Genomic DNA, 19,668 nt, shown 5'->3' with positions numbered 1-19,668 from the left:
TTGGCATACAAATAATTGCCATTAATGATTTAATTGTGCTTTTGGCATTGAACATTATGTTTTATGGCGCTTGTGACGGTTTTGCAAAATAATTTCAATTATTGTGATCAGGAGATCAATATGTAATAATTGCAACAGACAGACAGACAGGCCTACCTGTGCCATGCCTCCGATGTCCTTGACAGACATGTAGAGTCTGAAGAGGTCGAGGGGCTTTCGGCCCACGGCGGGCAGGTTGGTCATGCCCATGGCTTTCTCCTCGATGAAGGCCAGGTATCGGTCCACCCACATCTTCCTCTCAGGCTCGGGTCCCAGCTCGTACAGGCGGACTATCTTCTCGTTGGTCGTCGTGGAAGAATTGGACTTCTGTGTAAAAGGAATGGACAAGAGGCCCGGATCAGTTTTGGAAACACTGTGAAGAAATAAATACAACACGGCCCCACCTCCCTGCCCCACATTATTCAGAGTTCCAACACAGAGTCAATTTATAGACTTGCGTTAACCCATTCAAACTGGGAAAGCATCCGTTTTGAAAAATCCTGAAAGTGTTTGAAAAATGTTGAATCATTTAGCTTTTCCTTTAAAAACACAAATCTTCTCTTCTGGTGTTTCCTGCCACAAAAAAAACTTCCAGATGGGGGGGAGGGGGGCACAGCCAAATAGTACACATATCAATTTGGGGGTCCTTGACACTTAAGCTTGAGAACTACTGATGTAGAAGGCATTTGTAGAATGTACTTTCTCAACAACCAGAATATTGTATTCCTTTAATATGTGTACAATAAAAGGAGGGGGGAATAAAATGTAATTATTGAGAAACTATACATTAGCCGATGCCAGATTTTTCAGCCCGATGCCGGACTCTCAATTTCGGAGAGTCACAGACCACCTATTATCTATGTTTTGACTGTGGGGTGGTTGGTTTTGCTGCCGTGCCAGCAGTGGTACATACGGTTTCACAGTCAAACCGTCTAATTCACCACATCATCAATCAACGGAACACAAGGTCACAACAATTTCCTTGTGCAACTTGAAGGTTTCAGTGGTCATTCAATGTGAGGTGTATTTTAATAGCGGCCATTGAATGTGATGTGTATCGACTTATTTATACAACTCTTAGGACTAAAGCAATCTCTTTCAGTTCCTGGGATATTATTCATCACATCAGCAAATCACATCGTAGTTAACCCATTAAGACCCGAAGTCAGTAGTTCTCAAAAAATGTCATGTCAAGGTCAAACTTTATTGAAAATTGATTGATATACAACATGGCCGCGGACCCCCCGCATCTGAAAATGTGTTGGGGCAGGGACCCCCAGAAGCGGGGGTGTACTGCCGGTGGGGCAAAGTGGAGCGCAGCGCCACTAGCTCTGAAGGAAGAGGTGTCAACACGCCGTCAACGTCTAGAACAATAGCCCTCTACCTGGCTGCTTTGCATAACATTACTCGAGCATGTGTACAGTTACACTGTATAAACCGACATACAGATAGTTGGCCTAGTATTCTGCTGCTTCACTGTCTGCGAATATCTACAAATGACGATCACCGTGCCACCGAATCGTCCAAAGGAAACGTTGTTTTGTCGCTACTGCAAAGCCTAGCCTGCCTAAAGCCTGTGGCCTGTGGTCTCCCAGCTGCTGGTAAAGAAAAAAAACGAAATAATAAGAAATATAATTACATAAAAAAAACTGGTTTTCCATCACACTGTTTTCAACTAGCACTGAGCTGCGTGGCTATGTGCACATGTGTGCACGTTCATGTGACGTGACGTCATTACAATAGAGCTCCACAAGCTCAAAAATCCACAGCAGAAGATCCCTGCTCAGAAGAGAAGACTTGTGTGAAAAAAAGCTAAAATCTAAAATGACAACAGATGCTTTCCCGGCTTTAATGGGTTAAACGACATGCAGGAACCCCGTTTCCGTGGACAACGCAAATGTTTTAAAGTATCCATCAGCGAGACGACTCAAACCTTGGATTTGGTCTCCGGTTTGGGCGTTACGGGCCCGTCCAATTTGTTGTTCATCTTGTTGTTCATCTCTGGACTGGGGGCCATACCTAAAACACAGGAGGAAAGATTAGAGATGCACGATATTGAAATGTTGGCCGATATATTACATTATTATACATTATGTTTATATTGAGCTCATTGCTGAATTCTTTTATATTTAATTTTCATTATTACTGCATCAATATTGGTGAAATATCGGTGCCAAAATCTTGGTCAATATCGGTGCAAAGATATTGGTAAATTGCATTTTTAATGAAATATCGTCCGATTCTATATGCTACCGATAATGTCGCGCAACACCTTTTTTTTATTGTACCACCATTATAATTGCATTCATTGCTGCAATCGACATTCATTTTGCACTAGCAGAAAACTGCCTGCTGACACTTCAATGCACAACTTTCGTTCAAATTGTGCACATAAATGGTCTTGCAGTTGGCCGTTTACATATTATCTTTTCTTAGCGTTGCCTTGTTGTGATTTTACTCTTGTAATGTGTGCACTTTATATTGTTGTGGTCTATTCATTGTTTGTGGACACTTTTGTTTTTAATAGTTTCTGCTAGGGGTGTGCCGATATATCGTCCCGCGATATATCGCGATACGTTTTCGCGACGATATGTATCGTTTTGGGAAAAAAAAATATCGTTTTTGAAAAAAAAAAATCATAATAATCAGGCATGCAAACGGCCCCGAAGTGAAAAGAGTGACAACATGCTTTTTTTTCGGGTCAGGTGTCATACTATTTGGATTCAAAACGGCTATTGTAGCTGAAAAGCTACAAATTTGCATGTCTGAATAATGCAAAAACAGAATTATTTGTTTGCATTTTCTTTTTTTCTCCTCCATATATTTTCATAATAAAAAAAGTGCGTATCGTATCGTATCGAAATCGTATCGAAGTTGTGAGCCAAATATCGTATCGTATCGTTTCGTGAAATTAATGTATCGGCACACCCCTAGTTTCTGCAATATCTCGTGTTATTGTTGCATGTTGGGACTACGGATGAAAATGAGCATCCTTGCCAACTTCGACATTTTTACACCGCCTTCCAACTCTACTACTGTAATGTTGTTGCTGTGTTGCATTGATATGTACTGTCCTGTCCAAATAAACAACTAAAGTTAAGTAAGTCACTCACCAGAAGAGTTGTTGGACATGTTTGGCCCCATGTTGAACGGAGGCCCACCCTGTGTGTTCATCATGCCAGGGATGTTGTTCATGGGTGGGCCGTACGGCGGGCCAGAGCCCATCATGCCTGGAGACATGTTGGGGTACCCAGGCATCCTGTGTGGATGGACGTAGAGGAGACATATGAGGAGCCGAACCTTACTTAAACAGCAGTTATTTATCTATCCGACTTGACAAGAGATGGAGAACACCGGAACAATGGCCGCTATTAGCGGCGAAGACGTGAATATGTCTGGAGCGCAATGTGTTTTTTCAATAGATGGAAAACGTTCTTTTATTGGGAACAAATATTTTAAGTTCAATATTTCAAATTCAGAGACCTCTGTTGTCAGACTATGTCTATATGCTCATCTATCATTTGTTTAGTGTTCTCCTGTTGCTCTTTTGCCTGTGGGGTCACTCGAAGCCCAAGAGGAACCATGTTAAAGGTTTGTTGACATGAGGTGACGTAACCTACCTGTTGTGCATGGAGTTGGTCGCGGCGTGCTGCATGACCGCCGCGGCGTCCTGGGCCTTCCTGTTCATGCCCGGAGGAGGGCACATCCCTGAGCCCACCTGAGGTGGCATGTTGCCCATGTTGGGGCCCATGTTAGGGCCCATGTTGGGCCCGTAGGGACGCGTGCCCATCTGGCCCGGTGGCATCCGTCCAGGAGGCATGCCCGCGTACGGTGGCCCCCCACCCTGACCAGCCATGGGGTTCATCGGGCCCATGCCAGGCCCGGCGTAGTTGGCGTTGGGCATGTTGACGTAGCCAGGCTGCCGGGGGACAGGATAACCTGAGGATGGCACAGGAAGAAAAAAACACTTGTCGTGATTCCTGTGACGAACACAAATTGAATAACATCTCACAAGATCGTTAATTGTAACAGTGGGTCTGTCTATCTCAGTGGTTCTCAAAGTGGGGACCGGGGACCCCGATGGGGTCCTTGAGGCGGTTCCAGGAGGTCCCCCAGCAACATTATTGATAGCTAGGAACCTAATGGATCCTTACAGGTCCTTAACCCTGAAAGTCGTACAAGTGGTTCCATTTGTAAGACTCTCAGAGTTATGGGGGTCCTTGGAATTAAAAACGTTTGAGAAGCACTGGTCTGTCTGCAGAGTTTTCAATTGTCAAGGAGCTGTGGGAGGCTGACTTTTTTCCCTCCAGTGGGAACTAGCGGTGCGAGCTGTGCACCCTGTGCACACAGAGCCTCCGTCACAGCGGCAGCTCTACTGACAGGAGGCTCTGCTACGTCAGCTGACTCTGTGCTTCACCGCTATAAATAGACGCTCTGGAGTCAGAGGGAGGGGACGGGGCGATAGCATGGAATTCCTGCGAGGCAAAGAAACGCATACCATAGGCTACAGGAAGTGAGCAGGGGGGCAACTTTGGAACAACAGACTGTTGATGTTTATATGCACGGGAAGTATTTATGAATCGAGCAAAAAAACACACAAAAACAGAAACAAAACAAACAAATTCCATCTGTAGCCTTTTGAAATATCGAGTGCCACCCTCCAGACTTAGTCAACCTGGACCTCATTTGGCTCTGTACTATACATGTCTATTCTACACCAAATCTCTTCGCCAAAGTAGCCGATCTACAAGAGCTTATAGATCTGCTATTTTTGGCTAATGTTCCCCTCCCCCCCAGAATATGGATGGATGCTGGGGTTCAACGGGTTAATAATAATAGCAGGCCAGGCACCCAGTCTGTTTTTGTCCACCCGGTGCCCACTGACTCACCTTGGGGGACGTACTGTCCTCCCTGAGGCCCGTAGCCCCCCATGGAGTTGTTTTGCTGAAAGGGGCCCATCCCCGGGTGCATCTGTCCACCTGAGGACTGGCGTGGCGACAGAGCGGAGGCAGACTGGGGCGAGCCGTACGGAGGCATCTGGGGGTTTCGCTGCATAAACCCTGGAGAACATACGGTTAACTCTGATGAAAAATGACAATACAAAGCCACAAAGGATAGGGGTTCAATCTCCATCTGTTACATTACAATACAAAGCAGAACAATAGCAATCTGTGAGTAATAAAAAAAAAGATAGCTGGAGCTCAACTTGAACTCCAGCTATCTTCGGTTAGTATGACATCATCAAGTATGAGACCCGGGTAACTTAGAAAGAGACAAGGTATTTGTGGTGACTAGGCATGTAACGATTTATCGTAAATCGATTAAAATCAATTCAAACTGGTGAGAATTTAAACCGATTTAATAAAAGATCTATCGCGATGCAAACAGCATAGAAAAAAAAGAAAGAATAGATTATTTTTTTAAGTTTTCATTCATTTGCTACTGTATTGAAAAGAGGATAAGAAAAAAAAGGTATTGTAAAAAAAAAAAGATAATACTGGATTTGTGAAAGAGAAATAATTTAAAAAAGATTTTTCAGTCATTTGTCTGGAAACAAATCTTGTGTTTAAAAAAAGTCTTGAAAATTCGTATCATGAACCTAGTATCATGATTCGAATCGTATCGTGAGTTGAGTGAATCGTTACATGCCTAGTGGTGACGGAACCCCCCCCCCCGCTAAACAGTCAACACCCGCCTCGTGCCATCAGGACGACGGTACACAGCGCCGAGGATGATCATCGGCCTCCGAGATAATTGGTCGCCACAAGTATATGACTTTTGAACAAACATTTCAGTTCTGAACATGAGTGATATCTCTGCATGGGTGCCATGGTTTCTGTAAGGGACGTGTATTGTCTAAAATGTATTGTTATCGTCGATGTATATTGTGTGTTTTCTGTGACTTAATGGCTGCCTGGCGCAAGGACGTTACAACACAGACCTTGATCGAACACATTACAAAACATTACACATTACACATTACTAAACATTACAAAACAAACACAAAAGTGCATTCTGAAAAGCAGAGTGTACAGTGCACTGCACTCTGGCTCTTGTAGTTCTTTCACATTTACATTTGATCCCAGGCCCATTAGTGGAGCGCTTTAACCCATTCAATCCGGGAACGCAACTCTGTCATTTTAGGTTTCTTTAGCTATTCAAAAATATCCGAGACTATTCAAGGTTTTATGGAAGATGCTTCTGGAACATGACCACTGAAAATGCTCTAATCTTAAAAAGAAATAACCAAAAAAAGGCCAATGACACATTGAGAGCTTGTAGATCGATTATTTTCTTTGCGCAACATGTTTCCATAGTGGACATGCTGGCTTCTATGGAATCCAAATGAGCGAAAATAGCCAAACTAGACTAAATTGTTTGGGAGGGACAAGTGGAGAAGAGATCCAGTAGAACTAAGACAGGTCATCATGGGTGCATGCGGGTGTCACAGACTGAAAATAAATGATTTAAAAGCTCACAACAAGATCTGCTATTTTCGGCATGCAGCTAAGTGAAAATAAGCCCATTTTATTCAAAAAACTATTGCTAAAACTACATCAAAATGTGCTGCTCCATGCATACTGTACCTCTGTCCTGTGCCATGGGGGACTGGCTCATGGATGGGTGGAGGGAGCCATCCGACTGCACGCTCGACGGCCTGGGGGGGATCTGGGTCCCTAAAAGCACAGAGGAATCACATGAATGTGTTAGTGCTACCGAGTATAGAATAGAGTTCTCAACAGGCCTGAACATTAAGGCCGAACAGGGCCCGGCCCGAACAATTACCATAATCTTAGGCAACAAGCTTTGAACTGAGCAGGTTGGACCTTCCGTTCCAGAGCTACTGGCCAAAACATCTTGAAAACGGCTACTTTTGCGATTTTGAGTTCTGGCCATTTTCACCAGTTCTTTTTTTATAACACGGGCTAGGAAAGTAGGACGGTGACGAACTAGATACCTGAGTAAAGTTCACTTTCAGCTGCAATTAACGCATCCACTGCCATTTCCGTCGGCCTTACCGTTCAGCCGCTAGGGGCATTTTTTCACGGAACCCGAGGCTCGGCTCGGCCTGACAATTTTTTAATTACCATACATTTTCGTCCCGGCCCGAAAACGTCGGGTAGGGTCGGGTTCGGGCATAATTTGAGAACTCTGGTATAGAACAGTGGTTCTCAAAGTGGGGTCCAGGAACCCTTGAGGGTGGTTCCCAGCTAAATTTGCTAATGAAGCATCAAAATCAGTTTAACCTCTTTAACTCCTATACACTGTACATCAGCCGTTTGGAAAATTGCCGATCTACAAGTCACAAGCGTGTAGATTGACTATTTTCAAAATATCTTGAAAATTATTTGTGATAAGATTTTGGAATACTTGCGAAACATTTTAACACCACAAATCTTGTATGGCGCTTCCTTGACACAAAATCATTTTCAGATGGGTGTCCGTGCGTGACCAAATACATGTTCATTTGGGGGGGGGGGGTCCTTGACATGAAAACGTTTGAGAACCACTGGAATAGAAAGCCTACCACGCTACAGACGTTATGTAGTGAGGAATGTTTCTTCCACTGACCAGGATACTGCAGAGCCTACAGCAGTGGTTTTCAACACTTTTTATTTCAAGGTCCATTATTTATTGGGCATTTGAGCCACGGACCACCGTTTGATGAGATTTAGACTCTCAGACCCAAGACTTAGAATATTTTGTTATCGTTGGATAAGATTTTGTCCACAATTCCATGCTGTATTGATGTTGGTACCGTAGGAGAGATAACAGGCAAACGTTGATCAAAATAGCAATTATTTAATTAAGTAATGCAGATGTTGAACAATAATTTAACTCTTGAGAGCGTAAAATGAAACCATCATTTACACTCTCAAGAGTTAAAGATCTATAAAGGTCAATTTGGTTAACTCTCCATCATTTAGCTGGGGACCCGGACTGGTGTTTGCAAGCTGCACGTTGCGTTGGAACAATTTGTTCCTTTTTTCTCCTTTATTTTATCGCTCAAGTCAGTTTTGTACACTGGTTCTGAATGTGGGGTTCAGGGACCACCAGAGGGTCCAAATAGTGGACACTTACGGGTCTGTAACTCTGAATGTAACAAATGGAACCGGCGTGCGGGTCCATTTTGGTTACATTTATACCTTCTCTTAAGTTGAATTAACACAGTGTAGATTGGGGTGCCAGTATAGTTTAGTTCAGTGATTATCAACCTTTTTAAGTTCAAGGACCCCCCAGTTTATTCGAGGCCACAGATCCCCATTTGTCTTTCTTTCTTTCTTTCCATTTTGCTGCAGGACCTCAATCTACACTGAGTTTATTTAACTCTGACAGTGCACAAATGAATGCTCACTTTAGTACACTAAAAAGAGTTACACACACTTTATAAAAAGGTCCATTTGGAGGCCTGGGGGTCCCGCGGACCGGACATTGAGAAACAGTGATGTGTAGTACATGATAAAAAACATTAGATGAGAAAAGTTCCAATGCCAGCAAAATATGTATCAAAGAAACAGAAACTGTTGCATAATAATGCACCGATCACACCCAGTTCCTCAAATGCATCATTCTCAACAGACGTTTGCACACATAGCAGAAGCTATAGCCAGTGGTGGATAGTAACTACTAAGTACATTTACTAAAGTAAAGCATGCGAGTACTTCCTTCCATCACTGCCTGGTAGTGGAGTACAAATGGAGCATCAGTTTTAGCTGATAAGGCTGATAACAAGTTCCACACAGAGGAATTTGACTTGCTTGGTTTGTTGTTCACATTCCACAAACAATCTTTTTTTTTAATGTATTTGCCAAATCTGCCCGAGGAAGCTCAGCTCACTACCAACTGGATTGGCGTTCTAGAGTACGGAAGTAGTACAAAATCAAGTTATTTATTTTATTTCTATTGGGGATAAAATGGGGAAATGACAGCACGGCTGTGGACGGATCTAGTAACTGTAACTAAGTTAAGACACTGTTAGCTACAAAAGTCTCTTTTTTTTCGACAGGTCTCTTTATAGTAAAACTGTAAAGCATTCAGGGTGTCCCTCACCCTGCATTTCTGCAGTATGTATAGCATCTTCTGCCTTAATATAATGCCCCCCCCATGTCTAACAAAAAGCCAATAAGTTCAAGAAAGCAAAAGGAAATTACAAGGCTGGATTAAATCCTCCATGATTATACTCTCATGTGAAAATAAAACATAAAATATTAAAAAGCAGACATCCAATAATTCTACAACTGGCCCGCAAAAGGCTGACAGACTGGCCCCACCTGGCATGTTTGCGGGCGATAGGGGCCCCGTGCGGGGAGTGCTGGAGCTGGCCGGAGACCCGGCCGGGGAGGGCGAGGGCCCCCCGCGGATGCCCGGCAAGTGGGGCGAGGTGTGGGGAGAGAACGGCGACTGAGCCGGGTTGCTCTGCTCGCCCTGGCTGCTCGACACGCCCGAGGTGCTGACGCCGGGGCTCAGGGCGCCCTCTGTGCCCGTGGGCAGGTCGTCGATGGACCCCGAGAGATCCTGAAAACCCAGAACGGGAGAAGAGAGAGGTCCAGTCAGCGCCGGTGGCTGAGAAACAAACAACAGACGGGTTGATGGATGCAGTAGCAGTGGTGGACAGTAACAAAAGCACATTTCGTTTCCGTCGGGGCAGAAACCTCTCCATATTTTAACTTTTTGTGTTTTTTTTTTGTAAATTAACATCCTACTTGATCATACTACAGCGTCACAACATTTTTACTCTGAAAAGTAACAGTTTTGGACATATGAGGTTTCCACCCGACAGACGATTTATACAAGTACTGTCTGTACTCATATAAAACTACATTTTTTTCTCAAGTATGTGAACTTTACTTGAGTACTTGAGTTTTTGGATACTAAGTTTCAAACACAAATATTGTACTTTTGACACCACTACATTTCTTGAAAGGGACAAAAAGCACATTATGAATAAAACACTTATTAGTGTATTTCAAACATTTCTGAAAAATCTTTTGAATTTGTTTTCTGGAAAATTACCAAAAAAAGGAATACAGCAATGCATTGATATTAAAAAGACAAATGTATTTTCTTATTTGTACTTTTTAATACAAAAAACTCCTATGTTTACTGTTGAGCCTGACGGGAACCGTCAATGCAACGTTTTTCCTGTTTCCAAACAAGTTTTAATCCCCACCTAGATAAGCGTTAGCAATAGTCCGATTACGTGGTAGTTTTTTTTAGCATAGTTAGCATAGTGGAATTCCTTTGTTGTTCAGACTCAAATCAATGGCACTGAGGCTTTTGCCCTTATTTATCTTTGAAGGGGAAAAAAAAGAAAACACACACACAGTACACATTAGCGCTGGGCGTTGCCATGGCTACCAAGGTTTGTAGGATGGGAACTGAGTCAGCGTGTAGCAGCCCTGCCATGTGACTCCTACATACACAAACACGCATGCATACACAAACTCGCACACCTTTGAACTAAACTCAAAAGGACGCAGCCTTTTTTAGTTTAGCTCTCAGGTCCTCGTTCTGCTCTGTCCTAGCTCCTCTTATCCTCACTCCTACCAGGGTTACGTAAAGAAGGAAAGGACAATCTACAGTATATAATGAAGGTAGAATATGTTGCAAAATTCAAGAGCTTGTGGGTTTATTTTGAGCAGAGTGACTCAAACTCACTGAAATTTGAACCTGTAATCCGCAGTCACGTAATCAGAATTCTAAGTCAGACAAAGAAAAGGAAATGGTCACCAAAAGAATATTCACACGTGTAGATCGACACAGTTGCACAACGCGAATTGTTTCTTCTTTGTGACTTCAAATGTCAATTTACATGCGTATGAATATTTGACAAAGAATAAAGCAGTATTAATTTTGACAGAATATTTTGATGCCGTTTTAGTCATAGTCTTTTGAATAAAATTCCATTTAGTTTTGGTAATTTTACTCATTTGAAATGTTTAAGTTTGAAAAAATAAGTAAAATAAAATAAAATTTGGCCTTGGTGGCTTGATTTATACTTAGATGTATGCCGAAAATAGCCGATCTACAAGGCAAGCTCACAACTCGTCGGCGATGCGTTCTGAGCTTGCAGATCGGCTATTTTCAGAGCGTGACACCCACATGCAACCAAGCATAAAATGACTCGTCTTAGTTCTACTGGATCTCTGCTCCACTAGTCGCTCCATTTTAGTCTAGTATTTATTTGTTGACGAAATTGTAAATATTTAATTGTAGTTTTGATCATCATAGCTTAGTCATTCCACTTTTTCCCGTTTTCGTCTGTGAAAAAAGGCAGTCGACTAAGACTTTTCGCCGTAGTTTCAGTCGACGAAATCAACACTGCAATATACATGCATGTCGTTGGCATTTGACAAGCGCTCAAATCAAGTCTACAAGCTCTCGAAGTTGACACATATCATGTAGATGTCCTTTCCTTCCTTCTTAATCTTAACACCCCTTGCAGAAGTGAGGCTAGAGGAGCTAGGACAGAACAGGATTAGGGTTTCTAACCATTCACACAGCACCTTTCCCCAGCTTCAGTCACAAATAAGGGTCTCCTACTCAACAGACTTGCCAGCACGATGTGTTTGCGTTGTAGTTTAAAAAGATATATGAACCAACCCCATTTCATGATTTGACCCTGCACATATTGATTAAAAAAGGCAATTGCAATTTTTTCATGCATGTCGATTAGTTCATCAAAGAAAATAAAATAAAATATTCTCGATTATCCAATCGCTAAGAAGATAATCAATACTTGCACACACGTAATTGAGACATGGGGCTGAACTGACCGGAAGGCTGGAGGGGCGGCCTTGACTGTCTTCTGAGCCCGCTTTAGGCTGGACAGAGGATGGGGCGCTGGACTGGAACGAGTCCTGTGATCCCTCCTGAGAACACACCATATATGTATTTGAAGAGCATTTGTGTACACTCAGGAACAAACCAAAATACGTGCACACACACACAGTCACACAATAAAAAATAAGTACAGGATCTGCTCCCTGGTAGGGCTGAGCAACATATCCATATATTATATCCATATTGTGATGCGAGACTAGATATTGTGTGGACGTTTGGAAATCGTAATGATGTATAATGAGTGATATTATGGCATAAGTTGTCTTTTCCTAGTTCTAATCGTTTAAGCCTAATTTCATACTTTCAAAATGTGTCTTTCATCTTATTCTTTTTTTAAGGAAATTGCACATCTACTATTCAGCTCACATGTCGCTTTGCGAGATGTGAGCTTGTAGATCGGCTGTCTTCGATATTTTTGGTTTTGGGCACAATATATCAATACTGAGGTATTTGGTCCAAAATATGGTGATATTTGATTTAGGCCATAAGGCCCAGCCCTACTCCCTGGTTGAGAGCGGTAGGTATATAGGTAGGTAGGTAGGCATGTATGTAGGTAGGTAGGTATGTATATAGGTAGGTAGGTACCTGCTGTGGTGGAGGAGGGAAGCGTTGGTAAGGTGACTGCTGTGATTGTTGCTGCTGTTGCTGTTGCTGTTGCTGTTGCGGTGCGCTCTGGGGGTATGAAGCAGGCTGGCCCTGTGAGTGTTGGCTATGACCCGCTGGCTGCTGTGGAGGCTGAGCAGACGTCTGTTGCTGCTGCTGCGAGGGGGGCTGCTGTGGCCCCTGGGCAGATCCCGGGTAGCCGGGCTGGGCCTGTGACCCGGCGGGAGGCTGGGAGCCCGGCTGTTGCTGTTGCTGCTGCGGGGACTGGCTAGGAGGCCCCTGCTGCTGCTGCTGTGGGTAAGCAGACTGGCCACCGGATTGAGGTGCTGAAGCCTGGGAGTAAGGTGGCTGCTGAGACTGGGAGGGCCCTTGGGACGGGCCTGGCAGTGGCCCCTGGGACTGTGGAGGCATGTGGGGCTGCTGCTGCTGCTGATAGGGCTGTCCACCCTGACCGTGTGGAGCGGATGACGGGGAAGGGTGGGGCTGCCCTGGGTAAGGGGACTGTCCGCCCTGTTGTCCTGGTGGGGGCTGGCTGTATGGGGTTTGCTGCTGGCTTGGGTGAGGAGCTTGGCCCGGCTGGCTGTAGTACGGCCCCTGACCCTGAGGCCCATAACCTGCTGGTCCCTGCTGGCCATAGGATCCCATCTGAACAGAACACACACAGATTTATATACCAAGACAGCAGATTGATCGACAGAGGCAGATCTAATAGCAGTCAAGATAGTGGGTTACTTTATATTACATTTAAGGGCCTGATATACTTCTTTGCACAAATTGTCGGTGTCACGCACCAACAATAGCTGATCTACAAGCTCACAGCGCTTTGCGATCAGCTATTTATGCGGCGTGACACTGGCGTGCAGCTACACTAAGTATAACTCCGGCTTTACCGACCTGTGGCCCGTAAGGCATGCCTCCCATGCCCGCGGGAGTCCGTCCCTGCAAACCCACAGGCACAGGGTACCTCTGAGGGCCCGGAGGGCCATAGCCCTGGCCGGGGTACCCGGGTCCCTGCTGAGGACCTGTGGGGGGTCCCTGCTGAGGCTGCTGAGAGTATGGGCTCCCCGCTCCGTACGGCTGACCCCTCATCTTGGCCATTGGATCCATGGGACCTGGTGGCTAGAGGTAGGCAAGAACAAAAGACAGGGAAATCAAATCAACAAACCTAAGATATGTCAAAGAGAAATGGACACTGACAAGTAATACGACTTTGATATTCAAAACCTCACAACTTGGCCTATATAATTTACTACTACCTTCCTCAAATTCTCCGGAGCGGTGCACCTACACTGGAGTAAAAGATCATGGGCAAGGTCCAAGGAAATATGTTTTTTTAATTTGTTTTATTTTTTTACATTTCCCACGGTCATTAACCTGATTTTTTTTCTACCTTACTTTGCCATAGTTTCGGAAGTCAACAGAGCTATATATATCTACTTTCGAATGGAGGGCAGTCTGCCCAATCTTAAACACATCCCAGCTGTGCTTCTGTTTTGAGTCGGGTCCAAGCATGCTTTCCCTTTTTTTCCCAGAGAAGGCAGTTTTGGCTCCGAATGAATGACACTAGAAATGAAGGGAGTAGCTCCATGCCACAGTCTGACAGAAAGCAAGAGGTAATAAAAGCTCCAATCCAAGAACTCACCATGCTAGCATAGGCAAACTTTTAACCATTTAACCCTCTAGACTTAGTGAACTGGACATGAGTTGCCATGCGCTCTTTTTCCCCTCTTCACCAAATCTCTTTAGCAAAAATAGCAGATCTACAAGATCACAAGGTGTTGTGAGCTTGTAGCTCTTCCATTTTTGGCAAATGTTCTCCACAGAACAGGGAATGGTTCTAAGTGAATTAACTTATGGGGAATTATTAGGCCCGATAGCATGAATGAACCAATCATCCAACCAACCTTGAGTCCCAGGTTGTTCATTTCATTTATAAACATATATCAGATTGTTATCACCTACAACCAAACAGTCCACCTATCAGAGGCCAGAAAGTCCATAACTACACATATTTACAGTTCCATAATGTAATTTCAACAAACGAACCGCGTCATTTGAAAAACCTATTGGTGTACTACTCCCAAATCTCTCCAGAGACGGTAACCCCATGTGCACCTGACGATGCCCTGAGAAATGAGACGTCTTAGATCAGCCGTGGCCTTTTACAAACAGTGTGCAAAAATGCCCAACGTGGCATTTCCCCAGATCTGAGATAATGAAATGAAATAAATAAGAAACAGCACATGGCTAATCTGCATAAGACAGAGAGGAAACTCCCTTGGCGAGTGAGAGACGTGGACTGTCTTCTGATTGGCTTGGGGGGAGGAAGGTTGGGGGGGTTCTTCAGTCACATTGTGAAACTTGTGTGGCACTCAATACTCTGCCACCACACACACACACACACACACACACACACACACACAAACAGAACTACAGCATGACAACCTGCCTATATTTTAAATTGCAACTATCAAGGACAAGCATGAGGGTGGCATGTAAATCAAAGAGATTGTTTTATAGCCTCCCACTGTTACAAAAGTAATTATCGTAGTAATGAATGATTGATATCAAAATGTGATCTTGTTTTGTTTTAGTTGTTTTTTTTTAAGCAACATAACTGAGGTACAATCTTATCCTATACAGCAAATGGAGCCATTCAGCAATCCAACTGTAATAGGAATATGCTATTTCAGTTTAAGTAAGCCTGATGTTCTAACATGTTTCTTCTCTGCCAACATATAGGTAATTATTGATTGCAGTGTGTCATTTCATATTATGTTGACATTTTTGACAAATAATTCTCTTTCTCTCTCTCACACACACACACACACACACACACACACACACACACACACACACACACACACACACACACACACACACACACACACACACACACACACACACACACACACACACACACACACACACACACACACACACACACACACGTAAGGAGCAGTCTTTGACATGTTTAAGTATTTGATGGAGCTGACAATTGGTCTCGTTTCAAATACATATATATATAAAATCAAATTGATAAAAACCCATTAATTAGACCCATAACCTATAACTGCCTTAATGCACATAATATGTTTGGACAGGGGAGGTAGGATGGGGGAGATGCTGGGGCCTTCTGAGTATGAGGTGGAATAGTAATGCATGTTGTAGTTCAGTCGTTCTCAAAGTGGAGTCCAGGGACCCCCAGGGGTCCTTGAGAGGGTTCCCCAGCCAAATTAATAGTTAGGAACCAAATTGACCCTCATGTGTCTGTAACTCTGAGTGTACAAATGGAACCAAATGGACCCGTTTGTACACTCTGAAGAGTTACATCAACACTGATGATGATACTACAGTGTAGATTGGGACCCCCAAGAAATTAAAATGGTTAAGGCCCTGGCATATCTTTTGAAATGGGGGGGTCTGTGGGCTAATATGTGTCAATTTGGGGGGTCCTTGAAACGAAAAAGTGTGAGAAGCACTGTTGTGGTTTATACACACACTGGCTGATGATGACTCTATGCTGCTGCTGGTGTGATCTTCTTCTTCTTATCAGGCAACTGTTGCGTTACATCACATGTAATTATAAATGGCCATGAGCACCGGTTGGGGAGCCAATCAGATTCCAGCTCGCATGTCAACCCAAGACCAACTGTCTCCTGGCTTTGACAGAAGCATTTTACCTCCACAATTCAAATCCCAGAGCAAAGCAATCTGCTCACACACTGACTGACTGACTAGGTCTGCAGTTCAGTTCAGTCACACTCACATCAACCAGCACACTGTTTACAGCCATGTGACGGACGAGCGCCTGAAAAGGCGACACACGCACCGAATTAAAACTGCTCTATGGTCGCTTCTATGATCATGTACAACATTTTTTTCACCTCCCAACTGTTTGAGATTAACATTGCAGACATTCAAGCATTCTACAGATTTAAAGACCCCCAGGTCTGCACTAGTGTGCAAGGCCAGGAGTCTGATCTACCATGCAATGCATTCCTACCTCCGACTAATACAATTAAAAAGGCACAGAAAACAACCCAACAGCTAAAGATGTGGCCCTGCTTTTTAATCCATACATTCGAGTGTGTAACATCTTCATCTCGCGTACCGATTACTGGTTTACAGTCACATTATTATAGGGAATATAGCGTTAAATGTGAAGTGTGTGTTGTTGCATGTGAGGCAAAGCGGGTCGTGTAAATAACAAGCCAATGCCCTACAACACACTGTATTCACCCCCCGTTCAAAGTCGGGCCTTCCCGACTCCCTCAACGTCCTTTAGTAACATTTTACACATAATACACGCTCCGAGCGGCACCGTCGCGAGGCCGTATCTCCTCGCGAACGACCCAAAACGCCAGTTATTTAACGGTGTGTGTGCTTGGACCAGAAAAAACAAGAGAAGGCAGCCATTTTAGAGTCTTTGGCTGAACCAACCAATAGACAATGGCTGGCCTGCTACGTTGTGAAGCAGCTATGGAAGGTGGAGAGGAGAGAACACCGCGTTAAAGAGCTGTGTGTGGAACAGCCCCCGCTGGCCCGTGTGTTTTAATAACGTTGGTGGCTATTATTTTACCTGGTTTCTACCCAGCGGCTGGCCTGCGCTTCCCGGGCTCATGGGCGGCGGGTGGTGGGTTCTTTGTTGCCAGCCGCCCGGGTTGCTGCCTCCATACTGGTCCGTTGGTCCCTTACCGGCCCCCTCCTGGCTGCTATAGTCACTACTAGACGGGTAGTTGGGGTTGTAGCCCCGCGTGGAGCTCGGGGAGGTGAGCAGCTTGTTGAGGGTCGGGGTGGAGGTGGGCTGAGGGGTCCCCATGCTGTACCTCTGGTTGTTGTAGGGTCCGCCGGCGGCCGCGGCGGCGGCGGCGGCAGCAGCCATCGCTGCGGGACCCCCTGCTCCTCCTCCTCCTCCTCCTCCTCCCGCTGCCTGCTGCTGCTGCTGCTGCTGCTTGGCTTGCTGCTGGCCGCCGGCCGTCGGCGCCTGCTGCTGCTGGCCGCCGCGCGGGGAGCTCATCCCGCCGTACCCCGGGCCGGGGTAGGGAGTCCTGTTGGGGAACGGGCTGTAGTTGTTGAACTGGTGCTGGTTGGGGAAGCCGTGCTGGTCGTTCTGATACGGATCCATCATGTTGCTCGACGCCTGCACGACTGGACCCGCAGCAGCTGCCATGCCAGGGCTTTGTTGTCCGCCATGTTGATGAAAAGGGGCCCGACCGTAGTGCTGGCTGTATCCGTACGAGGGTGGAGGGAAAGCGGACCCGTGGTGATGCACCATCCCCGGGTGGTTGTTTCCCTCCGGTCCGATTGAATCATTCTGATTATTATTAGCCCTGGGCGGGTTCCCGTTCCCGTTCTTCATCTCGGGTTCCCCTCCTCCCCCTGCATTTCCACCTTCGGCCCCGTCCTGCGGTTCACCCCGGCCCGGCGATCCGCTCTCCAGTCCCGGTTGCTTCTTGTCCTGCTGCTGCTTCTCCCCCGGTAGCACCGACTCCTCCTTCGGGTCTCGGTCCGGCTTCTTGAGTTCGGAAGGCGGGCTAGTGTTGAGAGTGGCGGCGCTGGCGACCTGAGCGGCCATGATAACCCCCCTCCTCTCTCTCTCCCTCTCTCTCCTGCTCTCGGCGAGTCAGTCACAATCTAAAAGCTAAGCATTTGTGAATATAAATAATCGTTTATAACCATTTGTCCCGGTGCCGATGCATTCCCCCGCCTTATACCGGATCGAATCCGGCCGCCATTCCCCGTTCCCGATCCCGTAAAACGCTTCAGAGAGACGGTTCGGTATCCATACAATGCGTAAAAGCCCGACACAAATTGTTGTGGGAGTTGTGTTACTGAGCCCGGGCTGAGGAGAGGCAGAACCTCAACACGAGGCTAGGCGACACACAGCCATTTTACTGAGCCGCACGGGGGCGAGTAACACACGGAGCGGACTACTAGCTGGAGTGGATTTCTCCTCCTCACATCACAATGTATGATAGGACTTCTTCAAACATGTCCCCTCTTTTTTTAATTATGGAATAATTATTTTGCCCCACACATCACAATATATGATAGGACTTCTTCAAACATGTCCCCCTTTTTTTTTTAATTATAGAATAATTATTTTGCCCCACACATCACAATATATGATAGGACTTCTTCACACATGTCCCCCCTTTTTTTTTTTTACATTATGGGATATTTTTTTCCTCCTCACATCACAATATATGATAGGACTTCTTCACACATGTCCCCCCCCCCTTTTTTGAATTATGGAATATAGTTTTTCCTCCTCACATCACAATGTGTGGTAGGACGTCTACACACATGTCCCCTTTTTTAAAATGATGGAATATTGTTTTTGCCCCACATCACAATGTATGATAGGACTTCGCCAATCTTCACACATGTAACATGTCCCCCTTTTTTTATTATGAAAAAAAAAAACATCACAATGTATAGGACTTCTACACAATGTATAGGACTTATTCACACATGTCCCCCTTTTTTTAATTGTGGAATATTTTTTTCCTCCTCACTTCACAATGTATGATAGGACTTCTTCACACATGCCCCCCCCTTTTTTAAATTATGGAATATAATTTTGCCCCACCACACACATCAAGCAGACTCCTGTTGTTCCCATAACTCATTTACACTGTCCTAAAAATGAAGAGCACACTCTCATTAGGGCCACACTTTGTTAAAATGTATCAATATTACAATACATACATACTGGCAAGTGTGGTGACGGTCACACACAATAGTCAGTGTGTTATTGTTATATATATATATATATAATGTGATGGAAACCTTCAGTAATAAGAGTCGTTTCTGTGCTTGAGTTTATGTCATGGATGTACACGTAGTCCTCTGAGCAGCACACACACACACACACACACACACACACACACACACACACACACACACACACACACACACACACACACACTGCAGGGTGTGGGAATAGAACCAAGGAGAATGAACTGAAACACTTTTGTGTACCTTCATTTGACTTGTTTTGTGTGTTGTGTTGAGTTGTTTTGTTTTATCATTTTTGTGTTACTGTACACACCATTGTTCTCCCCCAAAGAGAAAGAATAATAGGAAATACAATATTTTAACATGTATAAATACACATACAAATAATGATTATAGTGTAAAAAAGAAAGGAAAAGCAAAAAAAATCCACCTCCAGTG

At 44.7% G+C, this 19,668-nt stretch overlaps 1 protein-coding gene across 9 annotated transcripts in view; it reads right to left on the bottom strand.

The window, feature by feature from the left end:
* arid1aa (AT-rich interaction domain 1Aa) overlaps window positions 1–18,343 on the bottom strand; it is a 36,754-nt gene extending 18,411 nt beyond the window's left edge. For 2 of the 9 annotated variants that reach the window (XM_084053602.1, XM_084053604.1), the window contains exons 1-11: window positions 17,069–18,343; window positions 13,381–13,605; window positions 12,469–13,131; window positions 11,817–11,912; window positions 9,312–9,603; window positions 6,627–6,716; window positions 4,929–5,120; window positions 3,660–3,978; window positions 3,153–3,298; window positions 1,973–2,058; window positions 157–366 (exon numbers count right to left, since the gene is read on the bottom strand). In XM_084053602.1, coding sequence (XP_083909728.1) covers window positions 157–366; window positions 1,973–2,058; window positions 3,153–3,298; window positions 3,660–3,978; window positions 4,929–5,120; window positions 6,627–6,716; window positions 9,312–9,603; window positions 11,817–11,912; window positions 12,469–13,131; window positions 13,381–13,605; window positions 17,069–18,064 — 3,315 coding nt within the window. In that variant the 5' untranslated portion in view covers window positions 18,065–18,343. The remainder of the gene's footprint in view (window positions 1–156; window positions 367–1,972; window positions 2,059–3,152; window positions 3,299–3,659; window positions 3,979–4,928; window positions 5,121–6,626; window positions 6,717–9,311; window positions 9,604–11,816; window positions 11,913–12,468; window positions 13,132–13,380; window positions 13,606–17,068) is intronic. The other 7 variants (XM_084053605.1, XM_084053608.1, XM_084053606.1 and 4 more) reach the window with 4 other exon arrangements.
* Between the last annotated feature and the right edge of the window lie 1,325 nt (window positions 18,344–19,668).

Source organism: Gymnoscopelus microlampas, assembly GCF_963454915.1.
Source record: "Gymnoscopelus microlampas genome assembly, chromosome: 3".
Taxonomy (NCBI): Eukaryota; Metazoa; Chordata; class Actinopteri; order Myctophiformes; family Myctophidae; genus Gymnoscopelus; species Gymnoscopelus microlampas.
Note: the sequence above shows the minus strand (reverse complement) of the source record. Positions and strands in the feature narration are given on the sequence as shown.